The sequence below is a fragment of the Mugil cephalus genome, chromosome 23 (genome assembly GCF_022458985.1).
Source record: "Mugil cephalus isolate CIBA_MC_2020 chromosome 23, CIBA_Mcephalus_1.1, whole genome shotgun sequence".
Taxonomy (NCBI): Eukaryota; Metazoa; Chordata; class Actinopteri; order Mugiliformes; family Mugilidae; genus Mugil; species Mugil cephalus.
The window spans coordinates 8396428-8420207 of record NC_061792.1 but is presented as its reverse complement, the minus strand read 5'-3'; the positions used below and the strand labels follow the sequence as shown (position 1 = coordinate 8420207).

The 23780-nt window shown below is 44.3% G+C and overlaps 1 protein-coding gene across 2 annotated transcripts; it reads left to right on the top strand.

The window, feature by feature from the left end:
- Window positions 1-14021: 14021 nt before the first annotated feature.
- On the top strand, window positions 14022-23065 carry LOC125000940 (SLIT and NTRK-like protein 5). Of its 2 annotated transcripts, XM_047576710.1 has the most exons (3): window positions 14022-14677; window positions 14782-14890; window positions 16525-23065. In XM_047576710.1, exon 3 carries the CDS (start codon window positions 16583-16585, stop codon window positions 19208-19210), a length of 2628 nt encoding a protein of 875 aa, XP_047432666.1. In that variant the 5' UTR covers window positions 14022-14677; window positions 14782-14890; window positions 16525-16582; the 3' UTR covers window positions 19211-23065. The 2 variants fall into 2 exon arrangements, with proteins under 2 accessions (XP_047432666.1, XP_047432667.1); XM_047576711.1 differs by lacking the exons at window positions 14022-14677; window positions 14782-14890 and adding an exon at window positions 15479-15939.
- Window positions 23066-23780: the final 715 nt, after the last annotated feature.

Here is a 23780-nt window from a genome sequence, read left to right as displayed (position 1 = left end):
TAGTCTTCATTCTTTACAAAAAAAATGTACTTCTTTGTGAATAGCTCTTGAGGTGTTACTGGAAGTTGTGAAGGACTCCTATTGATTACATAAGATGCATTATGAATACAACCCCAGAACTGGTTGGATACATGGTAGGCTGCTCATCCGCACCGCCTAGCTTTGTGATGCAACACCTCCGTCGGCTAGACGGAAAACTGCGAGTGAGTCAGCCACGCGCGCAAGACTTGTGAACCCGTATCCCGGAAAGCGTTGCAAAATAAACTTGACAATAGCCGAGGGTCAAGCGGGGCGTGCTTTGTTGGTGGAACTAAAAAGGAGAGAATATCCGAGCTGGAAAAAGAACCCTCTTTCATTTTGTCTGACTTCTCCTTGGCTGATATGACTGAACGTCGGCAGCGTTTAGAACCAAACAGAGCTTTAGTTGTGACCCGAATGCTTAATAATTGTACTTTTTATTCCATCCCATCAAAGCCCTTAAAGTGCATTTTCCATAAATTCAGATGGCCTTGAGATGTTACTGCTGTTAACATTTATTTTTCCATCATTAAACTCCCACAAAAAGCGCACTCCATTGAGGGGCCCTTTCATTCTCACTTTCTGAAAGGAAAGATTTTATTTTCTTGCTGCCTTTGAGTCCTCCTCCAAGGCCTCGAATGCCAAAGGAACACTTTTAATTCATCAGCGGTGGGACACTGAAGGCTGTTCTGGATCATTGGACAGACAGCGTCTGAAGTCTGAAAGACGGAACGGGAGAGTGAAGAGCGAGAGGCGGAGGGAAGGAGTGACTTGGTAATTTAAAAAGTCTCCCTCGTAGAACGAATAAAGGACTTTGCAAACAGTAGTGTAGAAAGGCCCCCGCCATTTAATTATCAAGTAATTGCAAAGTCCATAAGAACGGAGACCTGAAAGCGGGAGACAAGGGAAGAGGGACGGCTCCATGAAAATGTAATTAGCTGAATATCATTTCTCCTCACTCGTAGCCACTGTAGAGTTTAAAGAAAAACACAGACAAGCTCCTTTTTAAGATAAAACTAAATGCAGTGTCACAGTTTAGATCTTCAGTCACTTGGATCAATATGTAATTACCTCTGGGAGAAAGAAACACCTTCCTGCCCCATCTTTTTACTCTCTGTTTAACCCCTCTTTATTCCCACAGAAGGAAGCAAAATGGCAGTGATCGAGACTGTCAGTGTGTCCAAACCGGGGAACAAATATATTTCTGTATTTTTCTGTTTCAATTAAGACTCCAAAGGGGCTAGTTCACTCGGCTTCCCTTAGTCGCACTTTTCACCCCACAATACCTCAGGTGGATAAGAGCGGAGGCCTGCAGGGGGAGGTTGAAAAATGAAGCCGGAGAACGCGGGGCGGGGAGGTCACTAGTCGTAGTTCAAACTGTGGGAAGAGGTGGAAGCGGAGGTGGAGGTGGAGGGGACCCGCACTCTGCCCACCTTCCCGTAACAACCGCCCTCACCCCGCAGCACATCACTTATCCTCCGACTGCGAACAACAGATCCCATTTGAGGAGAAGGACTGTTACTGCTGCAGGGGTAGAATTACTGCTCTAAGAATCCACTCTAAGTTAACACCACACTAGCCTGGCTGCTTTGCTCTTTTCTCGCTTGACATGCCTTTAGAAGGCTTTGGGATTATTACTTTGATATCCAATGGATTTGTATTCAAATAAATGCGCCAATCATGTCATTGCTGTCAGATTTTTATTATGCAAATTTCTCTAACTCTCACTCAATTTTCCGCAATTATCTTCCTGTGTCAACTCGACCCTGGAGATTGCATTCAGTCTGTTTTTGCAGTTTCTGGATATCCCATTCTTGCAGAACATTGGACCGACTGCAAAAATCCTCATCCCTACATGTCTTTAGTAACTTCACAGTTTTTAGAAAGAGACTGCTGGAAAGTCTTGCCAAGCCCTAAAGGGAACATCAATAGGTTGTCAACCTTATAAGGTCCTTAGAGGAGTCTTTATTGCAGTTGACTGTACCATTGATCTTTGACGTTGCTCCGCTTTTTAACACAAAGCCCTTGTTCAGTTCATATTTTACTAGAGACGTAGATACTATAGTTTGGTTGTCATGTGTTAGTGTTGCACATATTGTTCTGTTGGATATTTTGCATCCCCTCCCTTTGAGTCATCTTCCAGAGTCCAACCAGCGGTCATTACAAACCCTCCCCTCCGGCGATCTCGACCACACTCTCCACTTAGAAGTCCAATTTGCCTGCTACTGTTGGCTGCCAAAAAACAATCCAGGGGTCATCCTATCTTTTCTTTGTCTAAACACACATTGTGTGGGACATCAAATGGTCTAACCAGCTACTGGTCTTGGAACGCCATGACAGCGTCGTCCTTCGCCGGGCTTCCAAAATCAACATCTGCTCTGGCCCGATTGTACGTCTGTCAACGGGGACCGAAAGCTGCACAGTGCGTCTATAGTGAGTCCAAGACGACACACTCCCCAGTGGACCTACTATACTGCGCTTCCACTAATTCATTTTCATTGTTATTTTCGCCGAGACACAGAGCAGAAACAAGGAGGGGGCGCAAATAGGGAGTTCAATAATGCAAGAATGGATTTTGGGAGATCCCAAATTAATAACAAGGAAGACACTCCTGGGTTTATTAAATGTACCTCTGGAGACATCATTAGACAGACACATTATCAGCCCACTCACAGTCTACTGAAATTAAATAGTTTATGAATGTTTGGAAGAGGTCGGTGTTGTGGTCTTTGCAGATTAATCCAGAAGACTTAGGATTTTTAGGATTTGTGGTATTATAATGCTAGAAATAGTTTTAGACAATATAGTATGGTTGGGACACACAATGGCCGTCAGTGTCTTCCCTATTTGTCACTATCCTTCCACTGAGTAAAAGTCAATAGAGACTCCACAACCATCAAAAACTGGGAAAAGAACTTCACGAAATTCATGAAATTAGTTCTGTTCCTTGTGTCCCTAAATGAAAGTTAGAAGACCAAAAGTATACAGAAGTATGTGGACACCACACACTGAACCACACACTTTATGTGAACAATGGTTACCGACCACCTTTATGACATTATTATCATTTTGCATTCAATATTAAGTTATCCCATATCCCTTTACTAAAATATGTTGGATTCATGTTAAAGAAAGCATTTAAATCAATTTAAATTTGTGGAGGGAAATTCAATATATATATATCTATATATAGATATATATCTATATATATCTATAGATAGATAGATAGATAGATAGATAGATAGATCTATATATATATCTATATATATATAGAAAATGTCTAATCAACCAAAGATTGTGCGACCCTCCCTGCAGTACCGCGGCGGACCCACTAGGGGTTGCGGACCCCCTATTGAAGACCTATGCTTTGCAGAAATTGCAGAAATTAGAAGATGGATAAAGATTACAGTAGACATGTGTATTCCATGTTTGAAATTTTTAGCCTGAACATAAAAATAATAATGGTAATGGAAATTATACAGTTTTGTATAATTACATTAAATCCTGGGTCATTGTGTGGCTGAATTTTAAAACGCATAAGCAGTAACGAATAAAGAAATTACTGCTGAGCCGAGCCAAAAGATTCTCAAAACCTCCCCTTATTTAAATATCTAAGGCTAATATGTGGACAAAGACAAGCTGCTTTGTGATTTGTCTAATGACATGTCATATTTTTTTTAAATCTTAACTCTTATATAATGAAATGTTTCGCACATTGGGTAAAGAAAAAGCCTTGTGACACATTTCCATTCGTGTCAAGTAAGGTTCCTGCAGCTTCACTGTTATAAATAATGCACTTTTTTTTTTTTTTTGTCAGCTTGTTTGGAAGTGTCGGAGCTGGGGTCTCCCTGGTTCCCTCTCTTCTCCCCCTCTCGCACGCGCTCCTTCACATGTCGGATAACATGACATTCAAACGCTCGACATGAAGCGCGGCCTCCCTTTTCAGATCTTCCCCTGAACGACTGAAGCCGACGCCGACTTTTGAGGCGCGTTGCTCCTTTTCTTTTCATGACGAGCAGCGAGACTGTGGAGGCATGAAAGGGAAGGGAAGAGTAATTTTATGTTAATGGGATCTCTTGGGGGGCAAAAAAAGGAGTGTGTATGTGTGTATGTGTGTGTGTGTGTGTGGGGGGGGGGGGGGGGGGGTGATGGTGACTGCACAATAGTGTGACATACACGCACAAAAAGGGAGAAAAAAAAGAAACACAACCAGCACTGTTTCAAACTAAAAAAAAAAAAAAAAAAAAAAAAATCAATGTTACCATTACACAGATCTAAATATATGTCACTGTTTGCTGAAGTATGTCTAGGGGAAACACTGCTATATATATTTTGACAAAGCTGTATTAATAATTAATTATATTTGTCAAGTAGTCTCTTTGTGGTTGCAGAGCAGGGAATTCTCATATATCGAAGCTTAAAGATTTGGTGCCATGTATTTTTTTATTATTATTATTATTTGGAAGACTTGCCATATTTGTTTGCATTTATTTAAAAAAAAAATGGAAAGACTGATATGATGTAGATCTAAAGTTGATGTTTGTTAGGGTTAGGGTTAGGACTTAGGGTTAGGGGTTCACAGATGATCCATCTGTGATAATCAACTCTGTTCAATATGTCGATTTGACCACAACAAAACCAACCAATGTTCACAGTTTTGTGTTAAATAAACAGTTTAAATGAGTAATTAGCGAATTTTCATGGTTGGGTTGAGACCATCTTCCAAGCAGTCTTGCCAGATACATCCCAAATCTGACCAACAGCTGCCCAGAAATCATCCAAAATATATTAGATTTGACTCTTTACAAGGGTTATGCACAACAGGCGTCCACTCTCTGTACAAGCAGAATTTGTGACATCGTACCTTTGCAGAACAGGCTATGCTTTCTGCAGCAGTGGCTCATGACAGAAAAATGTTTCTGTCTGGGAGGAAGTACACGCACTTTGCTTTTCTTTCAAAGCGGCATTAAAAAGTAATACACCAAAAATGATCCCAAACCAGCCCCTATTTTGTTCCTGTGGCCAACTCAATACAATACATAGCCTGGAGGCTCATCTCATGGGAGGGCTGCAGAGACTGAATGTGATACGATATGAGTTCTTCTAGAATGTGAAAGGCAAGGGACACCGCAAAAAAAAAAAAGAGAGAAAATGTGGAGCTGAGTGAATTCTTAAAGAAGCAACAGTCCTTTGATGCAGGGAAAATTACAGGTGAAGGTCACCGAGCAAACACGCTCGCGAACAGCGGAGGCAGGTTAAGATGTGACAGGGCTCTCTCTTGCTGTAACAAAATGCTTTCTTTCATGCTTCTTTAAGTGCATAGGTATGCTCACAAATATGCCACCATGCGGTGCAAATAAGTAGCTGAACTACGTACTCGTAATAACATGGACATTCTGGCCGCAAATGGTCGGTTTTGGTCAGTATTGGGTGGGCAAAATGACGGCAGAGGACCTGAACCACGAGATGTAAATGTTCTGCACTGAGTGTACGGTCAGGGTACGTTTTTTGGACAGAAGCCATGAGTGTGTTCACTGGGTTAATTTAGCAATCTGTAAGGATTCTGTACTGCCGACTGCAGCAGGAAGCGTGAGTCTTCTTGGTTTGCCGGTCAAATGTTACAGACATTTGACCAGAGTCATTTCTGGGAAAAAGTCATGCACGATGCAATGAAGTACAATGTGCAGACAAAGTAATGCATTGAAGTGCACTAATGGAAATATTAAAAATAAACAAATAAATTGGAAAAAAAATGGGAAAAAAATAGGGCGAGGGGGTTAAATTAAGAATAAGGCAATATGGCAAAGTATAAAACACAATAGGTAAATATAAAGCAAAATAGAAATAAATATGTAAATTGTAAGGCAAAAAGTAAACTAGTTATGATAGTAGTGATAGAGAAAATACTGGGGTAGAGGAGCATATCTGTAGATAGTGGCTGAGCAAGATTTTCCAAAGAGAATTCAGATAGTCATCTCTTCCCAGCACAGTGCTCCATCACATCACACCATCTGTCAAAGACCCTTGAAACCTAGAAACACAAGTCCATCTCTGCACAAATGTGTCCATCGTCAACTGCAGACTTGATGTTTCTATGAAATTCCTCTTGGATTGATTTTGCTTCTGATGGTGCGATAACAAAGTTTGAGGAGGACAGAATTACTCAATTTTCTCCGGACAAAGGCTAAGAACTGTGACAACAGCAGTGTCGACTGAGAGAAGAATCGATTGATGGTAAGTCACTCCAGCACTGACTGTGTAAAATGATTTTTTTTCTAGGACATAGAAGTCTTACGTTTGTTTGCACTCTCCATCTAGGCCATCGGGGAGTCCACCAGGGGCTACACAAATCCCGATTCCAGATACACAGACAGGCACGCAAACACACAAGCCTGGTTCCACTGTGAAGCCCTGCCGGTTCACCTAGGGGATAGCTTTAGCCACCAGCCACCGGCCCCCAAATCCACTGACTGATCCAGTGCCCAGACTGTCAGGCCCTGCCCAGCCGCCGCACAATCCTTCAACCTTCACTAGCTGCTGCGAAGCCTCCGGTGCTACACACTGTGTCTGTAAAGCCAGCGAAGGGCTGACTAAAAAGATCAAGCACAGTAAACCTGAAGCTAAGGTAGAATAGTGACAGAAACAATTTGATTAATCATTATTAATCATAGGATGATGGAAATTGGTTCCTGCAGCTTCTGGAGAATCAGTGTTTGGTAATGCTGCTTTTGAGTTCCTGGAATAAGGTTGGAGCCAACAGTTCCCTTCGTGCCACCTCCCAGTTAAAGAAAAGTGTCATAGAGGGCGCCGAGAGCTGGAAACCGAAAGTCGTCTGTTTCGCCACATCTGGCTTCTTATTCAAGACGTACAACAGAGGAAGCGGCTAGCTGAATTGATTTGTACATGCTGATATTCTCATTCATTTTTTCCTCAATATACTGTAATTATCTTCGCTATTTAAACAGAGGGCAAATGGTTCCTCTAGTGACTTGCAGATCCATTATTGCCTGCCTAATTGGCTTGGCAAGCCTCGCCCCCTCTTTCCCTAGTTTGTTCGCTCACAGATTAAAATCCAGCAGTGATTTTTTTTAATTTGAAATGGAAGAAAGTGGAGTGAAAATGATTAACCGGAGCTCTTAAGTACAGTCTGTGCTTGAGGATTTCACAGCACGCAACCCGTGCGCCATTGAACTTTGCCCGAGAAGAAAGTGCATGGTGATGCGTTTTACTTAAAAACCGCAGTTTTCTTTATTGGTTTGTTCAAAGATAAAAAAAAAAAAGAAGGTGCATATGGAGGAAACAGCTCTAGTCATTGCAAGTTTAGGCAAAGTGTATAGATCCAAGCATGACTTTGTATCCAATTCTTTGTTGTTGTTTTATACCCCAAAGGGCTTCCATAAAGCACCAGTTAGCGGCGCTCGTTTTAGAGTACGAGGAAACTCCTCAGAGGCCTATCCCTGAACCAGAAATGGAGCTTGTGACTTGCTTGAAATAGTTTGTTAGCTAATGGCATGGATTTCTTCATAGTTAGGAGAGAATAGATACATCATGTGCTTATCAAGCTATGTAGCAAGACACACAGTCCACAGAGGCAGGCTGAGCAACTCAAAGTAAAATAAAATGACAAATTACAAGAGGAACTGAACAGGCACCTTGACAGAGAACAAAGGGAAAGGCAGGGTAATATATACATGGGTGGAGAGGTTGACGAGGCAGGTGAAACTCGTCAGGGTGGAGCGCGGCAGGAGAAACCAATCCAGCAATCGGGGGGGGGGGCACAGGAAGTAAAGCAAGACAAGAAATACCAAGGAAGAACTCTCTATCACTACTATCATAACTAGTTTACTTTTTGCCTTACAATTTACATATTTATTTCTATTTTGCTTTATATTCAAAAACCATGTCAGGGCTGCTTCTCTAAGACGTTTCAAGATTTATATCTCATTTTGACTCTTTTTTTCAGGTTTCGGAGAAACTGGGCAGTGATGGCTGTCTTTGGCCAGTCACATGTGTTTTCAAAGAGTGGGTGCTCCTATTGGTTGGAAAGCTGTCTACCCTAGTTGAAATCAAGGGAATCGATAGTTTGTGTGCAATGTGTAAATTTGACATCTATCCAAGAGCTGAAAGGGATGATCAATAACATGGCCCAACCAGTGTTTAGCTTAGTATAAACACTGAGAAAAAAGATCCACTCATCGGTTCTTCTAAAGCTCCCCAATTAAAAAATATAAAATGATAAAATGTAACAAAAACAAGAAACCGCAATCTTACTAACATTTAACTTGTGCACACTTTTTATTTAAGCCTTTTTAGGCAAGCAGATGTTCTACTGCAGCTGTTTAAAAGACATTACGCTCTTTCAGGTAAACCAGGGTTAGGGTTAGGGTTAGGGTAAGAGTTAGGGTTATCTTGTTATCGGTCAATTAATAAAAGACTTAGTTAGGCCAAAAATTATCACAAACAACCTGTGCTAATACAGGTGTTGCTTGCTAGCATACCGGATTCCATCATGGCTGCCAGGCCAGAGGCAATAACATGATCCCACATGATCCACATGACTGTATTATTAAAAATGTGGTTAAATGCTGCCCTTGGTCCATCAGGAGATGCTGTAAAAATAGAAATACACCCTGAACACATACATTGACTGACACTGTTGGACAATACAGCAGTAATGAATTTAACATGATACTTTAAGTCTAATTGATGAAAATATATACTCATGTGTGCACTCATATGTTTTGTAGTTTTAAAAGATTGCTGGTATACTTCAAGCAATCTGAGTTGGGAAGTCCAACTGCCCCCACGTCCCCCTGTCTGGCTGAGTTTAAAATGATAAGGCAGACGCATTTAAAATGCAACTAAAGTTGCTCAAACAATGTTTGCCATCAGCTGCCGAGCAGCAAAGTCTGATCCTCAGCACATTAATATTTGGGAAACCACGTCGAGCCGGAAAATACGGCGCATTAAAATTTATTTTCTCAGACTTCATTCCGTGCTTTAAAGAGGGCATTCTCGCAGCACAGCGTGACATCTTTGCTTTGTTGCAATCCAAATTTCATCAAATCCTCTCTGGTGTTTTATTTCTCCTTTTCTTTATTTTTTAGAAAGAACATGGCTCTGCAATCAGTGTTTTTTGTGTGTGCTTAAAATGTATTTGCTAGGCAGGAAATCCAACTCCCTTTACTGATCTTTTGTATCCACCCTTTAGGAGTCACTAAGTAATGATCCAAACATTTTAAAAGCCCTAACATGGATTTAGCTCGCTAATGACTGACTCCTTGACAGGATGATTAACGGACGGACTAGTTTGTTAAACCTGCAGAGGCATAGTTTGTTGCTTGTGCATCAAACCCTAAAGTGCACTCATAATCTTAAAAGCCTTCATGCTTGCTGGCTGCAGTCAAATGAATGGACTTGACTCGGATATGGTTCGCCGCTTTTTGTTCCTCGGCACGGGGAGCTAATAAGTCAATCCCATCCGCTGCCTGATACAGTGAGGATGCACTTATCGCATTGTCAGCAGCTCATTTCATTAAAGCCCCTGGTTAAGTTTGCATGTTACCGATTCAACATTTTTAAATTACCTTACTCGGGCCGGCTCGAGCCAAGTCACGGGGAAAAACAAAGGGAAGGGCTCCCCTGTGCAACCCCCACCCCGCGCGCCGCTTTGACCATCAATCATTGCTGTCAGAGCAGCTGTGCTCCCGCTCTTCGGTGGGAACTCACACCGGAGCTCTACATCATCCTGAGCTGTGATGAATGCACAGGCTTTAGCTCCGGCGCCTTTGATTAGAGACGGTGCCCGCGACAGGTAGCATTGTGGCTAATGCGATCGCAACAGATATGAACTTGTAAATGCAAATAAATTATCAATTATTTTTGCGACGATTAAACTCCCCCCGTGAAATGAAATCGTTATTTCATCGTAATACCTATTTCACAGAATGGAGAACTGGCAATTACTGCAACACAACAGCAGTTTTCAAGACTGTGCACCGACTGCAAAAGGTCAGCACGTGATGGAAAAGGCCTGGTGGTCCTGTGTCAAATACCTGATTGGTTAAGCTAACCAGCCCTTATGTGTAGAATAGAAGACTGGGATTTTAGATGTTTGACATTTTTTGTAACAGTAAATAGACAACTATTAGTATGGAGGAGATTATGATGGACCCTATAAGAAGCTTTTTTGTGTCTTGCTCACAAACTGATGAGCAAGAAGAACACCTTCAGGAGCCTTAGCTTGCCCCTCATCCCCATTGTAGCGCAAGGCTAGCCACCACTAGCTTGACACATCCATATCTCCCACCAAATTGTCAGGTGTCACGGTGCATTTTGGCTAATGCGTTCATCTAGTTTAGACAGGAGAAATGTGTGGAATAGAAAAATTTAATTTTTAGACGTCAAAGTGAGAAAGTCGGGAGTGTTAGCAGTCACAACATGGGCGTTCTAAAGCCCCAGCGCGCAAGTAGCATAGAGACGAGGGACCAAGAAATTCAAATGAAATTCAGAGTTATAGCAACCCAAACTGGGGAGGCGCCAACTTAAACTGATCTCAACTCTGAGGCGACAACCACTGGGGGCAAATGACATGAAGCAAACGCTGAGATTCCCAATTTGGAGCATTGGGGGCGTCCAGATAGTGTGAGTTTGAAGAGGGTCTGCTCGTTTCACTGGAAAATATTTGTAGTGCGAAATATACAAATGGGTCGCCTAGACAACAGAGCCTTAAACACAGAGCAGCTACAAAAGAAGGGCTAATGGCTTAATACATGGACAGGGATTAAGGAATACAATCACAATATACAGTATTTAGCACTTAAAACCAGGGTTTCATGGCTAATGCTACGAATGCCTCCATAAAATATGTTCCACCCTTATTTCAAACTGTTGTTCTTGCCGCCATCACCTCAGAGCTTAGCCGCCGTACAAGTGTTTTGAGTGGCCGCTCACAGGACGCCTTTACGTCTTTCCTCAATGTGTATTTGTATATGCTAAATACGGTTGTCAAAATGAAATGCAGCTAATGGACTCGTGCTCTTGCGTGCTATTGTGAGATCTGCATTAAATATGGCACTGCGAGCGCTGAATCAATTTCGCGGCGTGATCGGTGGCGTGACACGGGCGCAGAGCAACAAAACATCCTATCCATCCCGACTCGTCTCATTAGCCTTCACTCAATAACGGGGCCAAAAACTACATCCAGGGTTGTATATGCAAAGCGCTTCTCGCATCTCGTTATCAACGTAGGGAGATGTTCCAGTTGGATTGCGCCGTCAAACTCGAATTGTTTTTTTTAATTCCATATTATCGGTGTTTTGAATGGATCCCGGCCCTCTCTGCGACCCGTTCCCAGACCTGCACGGGTTGTGACGGAAATTGCTAGCAGCACCAATTGGCCTCCGGACACATGAGCCAGATGAGACCTCATGAGTTAATCATAAGCACAATGAATGTCAGGCTCCCCGCCGACAAAGGAATTTGCCTTCCATTATGGCGGAGAGATGAAATGTTCTCATGTCTGAAAGCTCCAAATTGTAAGATTGAAGGAAAGGTCTCTATAACTGCACAGTGTATACGAATTAATTCTGTCACCGTCAGTTAATGAGATGAGGATTTGTGCAAAACAGAATTCACATTTATCCACTTTCTTTTTTTTTTTTTCTTTTTGTTTAAACTGTTTCCCCCTTGCCTGCTGCTTTTAGCTTTTAGCCTACCCAGAAGTAGGCTAAAGGCTAGTAAGCTAAAGGGAATTCGCCTATGATTACCATGTTGTTCCTAAGGTAATGGTGAAGTAAGAAGCTCATTCTTGACTACTTTTGAACGTGCAAGCGAACGTGTTCCGAATTAAACTGAACAACCTATTAACCCTAGCTTGAATATCTCATGTGAATTACATAATAGCCATTAACCAAATGAAAGTTCATGCTACGGTGAGCTTAACATGTATCTTTTACATGAACTCAATGTGTTTTAATCAAGGGTTGAAAGCTAATTTGCATATAATAACTCGGTTATTTGTCCCCGACTTGATTACAACACAATGTCCTTTAAGCAGCTGATCTATGGTAATAGCCTCCACGTCGGTGTGAACCCACTCGCCTGTGTGAAGAGGAGACTCGTGTGCACACACAAACAGAAACTTCCCTCTTCCTACAAGAGAAACCTTGACGCACACACCGCTACCATCATCATCATCATCATCATCATCATCATCATCATCATCATCCAGCGTATCTACCTCTCCCAACCGCAACGTCATTTAAGGCGAAAAATGATTTGGGACAGCTACATGCCTTGCTTTGATGTGTCTCAGGGGAGCCAGCCACAGGCCCTTCCAAAAGAGAGGGGAGGAAAAATAAAGTAATAAATAAATAAATAAATAAAACACCCTGGCGCATTAGTCCCTCGCTGTATTCCAGCCGGGGTTTCGTAGATCCGTGCATCCCCACAGGATAGACCACTCTTAATGCGATTACAGAGACTTTAAGATAATTCAACGCATCTCCGTGGCTAATTTCAAAAAAGCGGGCACGGATGCCACATCCGCTTATTGTCGCCTGCTTATGCAAAAGAGAGCAACAAGAGTTGACTTATTACCACACAATACTGACTAAGTGGGAAATCTCTTTGGACATGGCGGCCCCACCGTGCGCGTGATTTAATTCGATTTTCCGTTCGAGGCTTTAGCCGAAGCGCCTCTGAAAGTTTCCCCCGTCCCACGGCGAAGAGGGCGAAGGGGGCAGCGGTGGCTTTGACTCGATTTGCTCGTTCTGCGAGTGGCAAATAAGATTCTGGCCGCATGCGGAGCACTTAGAAGCGACATCAGTGGGACCAAGCGGTTGGTGCAAAAACAGGATTAAGCCTAATCCTACAGAAAATGCATCTCTTTCAATGCAGATCTCTGGTCAATTTGTGTGTGTGTGTTGTTTTTTTTTTTAAGATCCAGGACTATTTGCTTAATCCGTGCATTTCAAACAGCGCTTGTGAAGAGAGGTGGCGTTAGCTTGACCCCGTTCCTGTGCTGCAACTTCAATACCAGCCGGTTAATCCTGTCAAGGAACATCTAATGTAGGTATCACAGATCAGATGATGACAAATGATTTATGCATATCACATACACTAATCAGGCATACCATTATGGTTAACATTGTGTAGGTCTCCCTTGTGCCTCTTAAACAGTTCATCAGAGAATGGACATGGGATGGGATGATGTTAGTGGGGCCTTTGGGTGCTATCTCTGTGGATCAGGCTTTTGAGTTGTCCCTAAACTGTTTTTGTGTCATCACTGTGGGGTGTGCTTGTCTGGCCTGGCCTGGTCTGGTCTAGGGGAGTGGCACACTAATCCCAGGTCTAAAAGTCTCCCAGTATCGTCACAAGGCGGTCAGTGTCATTAACTTCTCGTGTCAGTGGTCATTATGTTATGCCTGATCGCTGCACAGTTCAATGTGATTTTTCATGCAGGGCAGCGTCACTGGAGGGAATGGTGCTGGTAATTGCATGCCAGCATTCAGCATTGCAGTCACCTGAGGGCCGCCTCGAGGAGTGTTTGATATACATCGGCTTCCAGATACTTTTTTTTAGGAGGAACTCGAAGAAAGTGTCATGGCGTTTTTTTTAATGAATAATGAAAAGCTTGAGGTCGGGACTTTCAGCAGAGTGGAGATAACATGGCAGGAAATGGGTAAAACTCTGACAAATCAAATGTTTTTTTGTTTTGTTTTGTGTGTGTGTGTGCTGCTGAATCAAAATAAATAATAATAATTAAAAAAAGAGAGACTTGCAAAAAGCAAGGCTGCCAAGATGCTTTTTTTCATCATTGTGCTGCCCTCTACGGGTCTTCTTCTTCCAGCCTCCCTTTTTCTTTTTTACTCTCTCTGCCACCCTCCACCCGACACCCCCCACTTCACATCATCATCACCCCCACCTCCTCCCCCTCCTCCTCCTCCTCCTCCTCCTCCTTCTCCCCCTCCCGCACCCACCTCCTCCACATTACCATACCCCCTTAAAGAGTATTGCACGCATTAAATTGCTTTTCATTCCCTGCGCCGTGACAGTCCCGAGATTGTGGGATTTATGCGTTTTCACGAGTGATTCCGGCTGTCACACGATGGTAATTGTTTCATAATGCGTCCGTGGCCGCGGGGTATGCGCCGGTTTGCGCCAACCAAGATCAAGTTCCACTAGTTGAAACGTTGGTGGGGGAGATGAAGCTTGTGTACACACGGGATATCGTATGACCGACGCAGAGAGCTGCAGAGAGGGGGATCGGGTTCTCGCATCCAAGGAGGGAGCCGGAGGAGCGCGCCCACTGATCTCCGGTCGTTTTTTGGACGCTCTGGCGAGTGAAATAAAGAGACCTTGGGCAGATCTGTACATAAAACTGGTACAAGCCGCACCGCTGGCAGCAGACGGGGGGGAGATTTCGTGCCTCTCTCCTCCGCTCCGCCAGTGCGCATGGATGAAAGTCACAGTTAAAATGCATGCGGCGAGTCTCCTCTGATGTGGGATTTACGCGTTTTTCGCTCACCTCCCCGCTTAATCATGTCCGAACTTTGGTTTTGGCTCTTCTTCCGAGATGACACCGCTCGTTTCAGTCTGAAGACAGGGGCAGGTTTTGCCGCGCCGGCTGTCACGTTATTGGCGTGAATGAGACTGTGTATGTGGCTTCTGTGTCTGGTTTATGGAGCTAAACACCGAGGAGACTTGATTCATTTATTTTATTTTTTATTTATTTTTATTTTTTTCTATAATTTTTCACAGCCGACGGAAGGGCGGACGGTGAAATCCATGTTTTCACTGAGGTTGGAGGGAAGAGACGGGGCGCAGACGTGATTTTCGGGATGCTTTGGCGTTTACCCGGATCAGCACGGTAAGAGGACAATGATTTCCTTTTTTTTTTCTTCCTCCTCATTTTTATTTTCCTCTCCATTGCATGTCTGAGCCGAGGCATTATGCGCTGTAAGATTTCTTGAGGATCTGTCCATGGTGCTGAAATCTCTGCCCCTCGCCTCAGTTGCATTGCTGAAGTTGATTCCGGGTTTCATTTGCTGTTATTAATTAAGGTTTCTGCTGGCAGGCAATAACACGCATGGACCGTGCATTTATTTTGAGGATGCTCACATATACAGTTTTGTTTTTTTGTTCATGCCAGTTGCCTGTGCACTGGAAGAGAAGCGCACCGGCTTCCAAGTTATCTGTATTATTCCCGAAGAAGATAGATGCTGTGGGCATTTCTTGTTTTCGCATGGTTATAAAACTCTACCGCACAGATGTAAAACCATACAGCTGACGTCAAAAGGTGCTCATTTAGGAAGATTCACTGAGTCGATGTGTGGGCTTTTGTGTTCTTCTTTTTTTTTTTTTTTTTTTTTTAAAGAACGCACAAATGTGCGCGCGTGTGTCTGCGCGCAAGCGAGCGCGCGCTCACGAGTCTGTGGAAGAGAGAGGGAGAGAGAGAGAGGGGGGAAGAAAAAAAGGGGGGTTGGAGACTATCTGTAACCTTCCAAATAGCAGATGCAATGTATATATTACAAATTGCTAATAAAATTATTTACCTCGCGCGAAAATGCGATTTCGAGCAGGAAACAGCTGCGAGATCAGCCCCGCTCGCTTATTTGCTTTTTCTCAACTCCTATCATTTCTCTATTCCGCCCGTGGGCAGAAGAAGGGCTGCGACTGTCGCCTTGTAGGCTGATATCCACATCTTCCATGGCAGGCCGGATTTTAAGAGGAACATCGGCTGCTGCATTCGGTTGATTCCTTCACGAGATCAAGGGCATGTTTTTTCTTAAAACATTTTCGACCAAGGATCGCTTTAGAGGAAGAATAAATCCCCCCCTCCTCTGTCCTCATGCTGTTTGCACGGAGGTGGAGAGACAGGGATCCGACAGTTTCCCCACAAGTCGTCGGTAATGCGGGGTGAGTGAGAAATCTTTAGGAGATTCGGAGTTCATCTTGGAGATTTAACGTCAGTTTAGACGATTGAACCCTGAACAAATAAAATCAAAGTGTTTAGACTGCGACTCTTTTATTTATTTATTTTTTCAGTCCTCAGTGGATTGAATTCGTAAATGAACAAATCTATCAGTCTGCATACGGTGGATGGCGAAGCGTTTTTTTTTTTTTTCCCCCCCTCCTTCTTCCGAGATGGATTGGAATTCAGGCGAGCTATCAGAAATGCGCAGTGGCCGTGCACCGTGGGTAGTTAACAACTTGAATGTAGAGGTTTACGCATGCAAATGTGAGAGATTCAACTTGTTACTTAAAATGACGCCGACACGTCGCATCTGCATAAAGAACAAACATGAACGGGCCTGCTTGTGTTTGCTTGAGTGGTGTGTGCGCGCGCGCGTGTGTGTTTGTGCCACGGATCCGTCTAATATTTGCTCATCGGGGCTTTTTATGTCAGTTTCTGTGTGTGCCTTCTATGTAAATGTTGCACTGTCACATGCCCAAATAAAAACAGAATCCCTCCTTTTTTTTCTTTTTCTGTCCCCCCCTCAGATGACACCTCACACTGCTACCACACTTGAGTGAGCTGGGGCACCCTCACCCAGGAAAAATGCATATCTGGATCCTAAAAATAATCCTTCTGATTGCATCATCTCTGAGGCTGGTTGAGATGTATGACAATTATGGGGAGATCTGCCGAAACCTGTGCACGTGCGAGGAGAAGGAAGGGATCCTGACGGTGAGCTGCGAGAACCGGGGCATCATCAGGCTGACGGAGATCAGCCCCGTCCACTTCTCCATGTATCACCTCCTGTTGACGGGGAACCTCCTGAAGAAGCTGTCGGTCAACGATTTCATCAACTACACCGGGGTGACCATCCTGCACTTGGGAAACAATGACATCTCCGAGATAGAGTCGGGCGCCTTCAATGGACTCCAGGGATTAAAAAGGTTGCACCTGAATAACAACAAGATCGAAGCACTGAGGGACGACACCTTTGCGGGACTGGAGAGCTTGGAATACCTACAGATTGATTATAATTACATCACCAATATAGAGCCCAACGCCTTGAGCAAATTGCACCAACTGACGGTGATGATTTTGAACGACAACCTGCTCTCTGCCCTCCCGCCGAACATCTTCCGGAATGTCCCCCTCACGCACTTGGACCTGAGGGGGAACCGGTTGAAAATGTTCCCCTACATTGGCCTCCTGGAGCACATGGACAAAGTTGTGGAATTACAACTGGAGGAGAACCCGTGGAATTGCTCCTGCGAGCTGATCGCCCTGAAGGCCTGGCTGGAGAGCATAGCCTACACGGCCCTGGTCGGGGAGGTGGTGTGCGAGACGCCGTTCAGGCTCCACGGCCGGGACCTGGACGAGGTGTCCAAGCAGGAGCTCTGCCCGCGAAGACCCCTGGAAGACACGGTGAGGCCTGCGCCCCCTAGCAGCACCAATGGATATTACCAGACCACGCCGGCTGCCGTCACGGCCTCTGCCACCTCCTCGGCCGTTTTTAGATCCTCCTCTAGGCCTACAAAGGGCACGCGGCAATTTAACAGAACTAGGTTAAAGCCCACCTCTCGAATACCAGGCGGCAACCCGTACAACTATGGCCCCATCATTGCTTTTCAGACCAAATCTCCTGTGCCTTTGGACTGCCCCACTGCCTGCACGTGTAATCTGCAGATATCTGAAATTGGGTTAAATGTCAACTGCCAAGAGAGAAAGATTGAAAGCATTTCTGATCTAAAACCCAAGCCATACAACCCGAAAAAAATGTATCTCACTGGAAATTACATCCCTGTGGTACGGAGATCAGATTTTGTCGATGCCATTGGATTGGATTTGCTTCACCTGGGAAACAACAGGATAACTCTCATCCACGACCGGGCTTTTGGGGATTTAACCAACCTCCGTAGGCTGTATTTAAACGGTAATCTCATGGACAGGCTTACAGGAGAGATGTTTTACGGTTTGCAGAACTTGCAGTATCTTTATTTAGAGTACAACAAAATCAAGGAGGTTGATGCGGGCACTTTCCGCTACCTCCCTAATCTCCAGCTGCTTTTCCTCAACAATAACCTCCTGAAAACTTTACCCGTGGGCATCTTTTCCAGCCTCTCCCTTTCGAGGCTCAACCTGCGCAACAACCATTTCCAAAATCTGCCCGTGAGTGGCGTTTTAGATCAGCTCAAGTTGCTGGTGCAGATAGACCTGTTTGAGAACCCGTGGGACTGCTCCTGCGACATCGTGGGGATGAAGATATGGCTCGAGCAGCTGAGCGCCGGCACTGTGGTGAACGAGGTCGTGTGTGAGGCGCCCAAGCGCCACAAGGGCGCCGACGTGCGGTCCATCCAGTCGGAGCAGCTCTGCCCGGACTATTCCGACGCCTACGTCTCACCGACGCCCCCGACGGACGAGCCCATGGACGAGCGGGTCGTCACCACGCAGGCGCCGCAGAAGGTCAACACCACCAGCAACGCCGTGCCCCTTTCCGTCCTCATCCTCAGCCTCCTGCTCGTGTTCATCATGTCTGTCTTCGTGGCCGCGGGGCTCTTTGTCGTGGTGATGAAAAAGCGCAAAAAGTCCCAGAGTGACCGCACGAGCACCAACAACTCGGATGTCAGCTCTTTTAACTTGCAGTACAGCCTCTACAGCAACCGCTCCGGCCCTAAAGTCAAGGCCCCGGCAGGTCACGTGTACGAGTATATTCCCCATCCCATGGGCCACATGTGCAAAAACCCCATTTACAGGTCACGGGAAGGGAACACGGTGGAGGATTACCGTGACTTACACGAGCTCAAGGTCACATACAGGAGTACCCCGGACGAGGAGAGGGACAGCAGCACGATGAGGAGCCCTACGTACAGCGTTAGCACCATCGAGCCGCGCGACAACCCCTCCCCTGTCCAGGACGCGGACCACTTCTTCAGAGGCATCCTCGAGCCGGACAAGCAGTCCCCCCATCAGTCCATCCCGTCCATCCCAGCAGGTGCCAATTTAGAGTACAAGTACGCGGGGCCCGTGTCGTACACGTACAACCCAAATTTTGATGTCAGGCGTCAGTTCTTGCACCCGGAGAGAATAAGAGAAACAGTGCTCTACGGCACGGCACCCAGTACTGTCTATGTCGAGCCCAACAGAAACGAGTACTTGGAGCTAAAAGCGAAACTGCAGTCTGAGCCCGATTACCTCGAAGTTCTTGAGAAACAGACCACCTTTAGCCAGTTCTGAGCATCACTAATGTAATGAAGCATTTTTTTTCTTTTTTTTTCCTTCTTCTTCTCTCCTCTCTTGACCCTCCTTGAAACAGTGGCTCAGTTTACGGGGTGCCTTGGCACAGTACAAGCTCGCGCGAGGAAGAGCGGGGGGAAAAAAGAAAAGGAGTTGAAACGGGGTGTGCCGACCGAAACAATCTTATTCTTATTTCTGAAACATGACATTTACAGGAATGGATACAGCTTTCTGAAAACCCGGATGAACAAAATTGCTCTACTTAACTGACGATGCAAAATCTATTTTTCTATGGTGAAGATCGAATAATACACACAAAAATGTAAGTGTACAGGTAAATCTTACCCGACATTTTCAGGAATATAACCATACATAAGGTATATTGTCAATCAGAAAAAGGAAAAAAAAAATAAGAAAGAAATGTTTATAAAAATCACTCCTTGACAAAAACACTGTACAGCAGATCATCAAAACTGTATAGGACTATTTTCTGCTGTAGTCTGTAAGTAAGTATTTATTGATATAATCTGCCATGTCTTTTCAAAACTTTTGATTCTACATCAATATTACCTGTGTCATCATACTCCATGATCCTCCGGAAAAGAAAAGAAAAAAAAAAGGCTTATGTTTGTACTTTCATTTCCTGTAGCTCTGCATTGTAAAAGTGGCTTTTTTTGAAAGTGGCACACCCCTCCCTCCCACCCCTCCCACCCCTCCCTCCCCTCCCACTCCCACTCCCCCCCGAAAAATGTTCAAAACAGACTGCATCATTTGAAGAAGACGAAGAGAAAAAAAAACAACTAAAAAGGAAAAAAAAAAAGAAGTGTCTTTGTATGCTTTCTGCACTTTTTGGAATTGGAAGGCGGGTTAGCCTTCGAGGAGCTCTCATAAAGGAGATTATTATATTAAAAATGAATATGGGTATTCATTCTTAATATGTAGAATTGATATGTTATCAAAATTCATAAATGCTATTTGAAGTATTGATTCTGTTGTGTAATACTGATATTTTAATCAATGTAACACCTATTTTTATACAAGCATTGGCAGATTCTCTATCCCTTATCATTTGTTTTGATTGCTTTGCACTTCTTGCACTATATTGACCAAACTATGTTATTGTCATCAAATAAACATGATGTCAGGTTCTTATAATGTGCTTATGGGAGGGGGCGGGCGACCGCGGCGGCTGGTGGGGACACAAAGGAGGCTCGATATCCAGAGTATTGCATTTACAATCAAACAAGAGGAAAGAGGCAAAAAAAAAAAAAAAAAGTATTGTGGACTCAGTAGATAAGAAGTAGATAAAGGTGCAGTGTATAGGCTTCACTCAAAGAGGAAGCTAGTATCTCAGAGAAGGCTGCAATCAATGGGCGTCAGTCAATGCGCATTATCTTAGGCTGTCTCTTTGAAATTGCGTGAAGGCCTGATGGGAAAAAAAAAGAAACTTTAGCATTCTAACAATGATGAATTATGATAAACAGCTGGTTTAAGCTTTTTTTTTTTTTTCCATTTTACGTGCAACAAAACAATGAGATCTGGAGAGAGTGCGTTCAAATGGTTCATCAGGTTCCTCTCCACTTGACCCACTTAAATCCGGTATGCAAATCGGGCTCTATAAAAATGCAAAGGACGCGCCATGCCACCATTTCCAGCACGCGGCAAGCATCACCATTAAAGAATTCAGTGTTTCAGTGAGACACTTTAATCAGTCATTTAATTCTTAACTTAAATGAAATGATTTGGGCTTCTTTTTTTTCTTTTTTAAATCTTAATTATTATTAATTTTGCCTTCCTGCGTGGTGCCAGCTGCCTTCTGTCGATGACTTAGAAAAAAAAAATTGAAGAAAAATTGAAAAATTTCAAAATGCTCTGGGTCTCTGTCGGATCTTTTCATAGAAGCCCAGAATGGGAACAGAAGGCGCCATTTGGGAGATGAGGAGTCCTGGAACCGAGTGTAACTGTGGATGTGTCATACATGTAGCAGGGGATGTGAATCATAGCCAAGAAGTGTGTGTGTGTGTGTGTGCAGTCTCCAAGCATCGGTGGGACAATGGGACGTCACAGCGCTGACAGCTCTTGACATGGATTTTTATTTCTTTTTTTTTCCGGGATGCTTGCATTGAAAAAGATCCGTTTAAATGTTGTATACGTCGAGGGGGGACGGGTGGGACCTCTCCGCAGGGTGATGGCACAGATGGTGACGTTTGTCATGACTTCCAAGGATACTGTATTTGCAAATGCTCGAACACAGTTACTGAATCGTGCATTTCGGAGTAGGTTCACTGCTGCGTATGCGTGTTCAGTGTGGCCGAACTCCCAGTGCAGAGGGTTTATTACTGATGTGACCCTGCATCCTGCATAATGGGTGCATGGAGCATGCTGCTGCAGGAGTCTGTAGTGCAGACAGAGAAGGGAGGCGAGGTGGGGGGAGTCTACTTTCAGTTGAAATAATGCTTTTAATCAGCTCTTTAGGTCTCCACACAAATAGAAGCGGCAAGGAAGGGCAAAGAGTTTGTGATGCCGTATCGGATTCATCTATTTATAGCCGTTCTTAAGCTGTAGTTTGCCTAAAGTGACACTCCGTCAGCTTAGCATGACATGTAGCCGGGAGTTGATTTCTTTAAAGAGGCCAAAAGTGAGATTTGTGCAGCGGTCAAGATCTGTATTCAGGCCAGGGAGGAAGTTCTAAGGTGAAATATCTCAGGCTGTGTTGCCTCATGCCTCGCAAGGGCCGCCATGATTTATGGCTAAACCTGTTGTGCGGAATCTGACGCAACACGGAGCGTGATGGAGGTGCAGATGTAGCTGCCATAGAAGTATCACTTTTTTTTCTGCTTTTTGCACCGCATGACGCAGTAAAGTTTTCTCGAATTTATAAAATTCCCCCCAAAAAGAGTCGGGAGCAGCGTTCCAGTATCCTCTCCCGCTTCCCGAGTTAATCAGTGTGGAATCGGCGTGGCACAGCAGCGCGTGACACTCGTCCAAGCTGCGTCAAAACGTTGGCTCGCCAGATCGGCTATTTTCGGCGCGCGGCGTTTTAACTCGGAGGCAATTATTTTCTAACTGCGCGCTGAAAATACCAGGCTAATTAAGCGTTCTCTGGATTCGTTTTCTCGGGCTTTTTTTTTTCGCACAGTATTATATCCGGCCGCTTGTCAGATGGTGTTGGCGAGAATTGAGTGTTTATGGTAAATAAAATCAGCTTGATGCTACACATCCGCAGGGCCGCGCTAATCCTTTAAAGGGCCTAAGGGCAAAAGTAAAATCTAGGGCCCCATTCACCCCCCTGCTTCCTCCAGCTAGTTTTTTTTTCTCTTTTTCTATGAGAGATGGTAAACGGGGTAAATTATCACTATATTTCACATCCTCCTGACATGAGTAGAAACTAACGCATTTCAGCACTTTCATTTTACACAAGTAACTACAAGTTCCACAGCTTTTAAGGTCCCTGAGGGCAGGGGCACTCCATCAAGACAGGCAAACCCGACAATTATTTGGGGCCCTGTGGAGAAATTGAGAAATCCGCGCCCTTGATTTCTACCTATTGGCAGAAACCATTAAACAAACCTTAAAACTATGAAGCCCCCGCAGTGCATTGAAAACACCGCAACCCCCCTTATATCTACCCTATGACGAATTTTGCTAGTTTGGACTTTTGCTGTTTCTTTTGCTGTTTCTTTGACTCCAGGATCTAGGGTGCCCTCTGTCTGAGGGCCCAGGCCCCTCAGACACTTTCAAGCCTTGCTCATGCATTATTAGCTCTTAATCATAAGAATGTTTCTTCTTTTTAGGGGGTGTTTTTTTCTTTTCTTTCGAAAAATGTCTGTGTGAAATAAAAAAAATGCAAAGTTGTGATTTTTTCTTTTCTTTTTGAAATCAAACTATTTGTCCAGGATTATGTGGCATTTTTTTAAGGACTGTCGTTATCAATTAATTAATTGAAACTGTTGCTTAGACGAAACCCAATATTTAGAAACAAAAGGTTAGTGGACCTAGCCGAGCACGGAGCCCGACAGCTGCCTTCATTAGAAGAGTTGGTTGCTAGCATTTCCGCTTTATTTCCCACATTTGGGCTGCACCAGCTGATGCCGCAACAATATGCGTAAACGATAATTAGGCTAATAAGTGGTTCGCCCTGTGCATGCTGCAGATGCGGCAGGTGGATGCTTTCCATATGCTTGAGTGCCGGAGACGCCCCGTCCTCAGCTCTGCCTCTCTAGCCATTTTTCTTTTTTTTTTTTTTGCCACCCAGTCTCACATGATGTTGTGAGCAATTCAGTTCAAGGAGTTCTGGGTAATTGAGAGGGCAGGGATGGCATCTGACAGGCACCGATGGCTCCAATGATTACTTTAATCAGAGTGGTTAATGGAATTCCTTCAGGCATGTAGAAATGCTCAAATGTTCATCAGCGCTCAACCGGTTCTTACTCCCCACCACCGCCACCGCCCCCGCCTCCTCTTATACCTCAACATGCCGTAATTACTGATCAGTTCTCTTTCCTTATGCTTTCTGTGTGACACCCTGTTAATGTGTTTGTTCCTGTGGTCTTGAGTAGGGGGTTGGTTT

Excerpts from the sequence above, each read along its gene's own strand:
- LOC125000940 (XM_047576710.1), top strand. The coding sequence starts at position 16,583 with ATGCATATCTGGATCCTAAAAATAATCCTTCTGATTGCATCATCTCTG.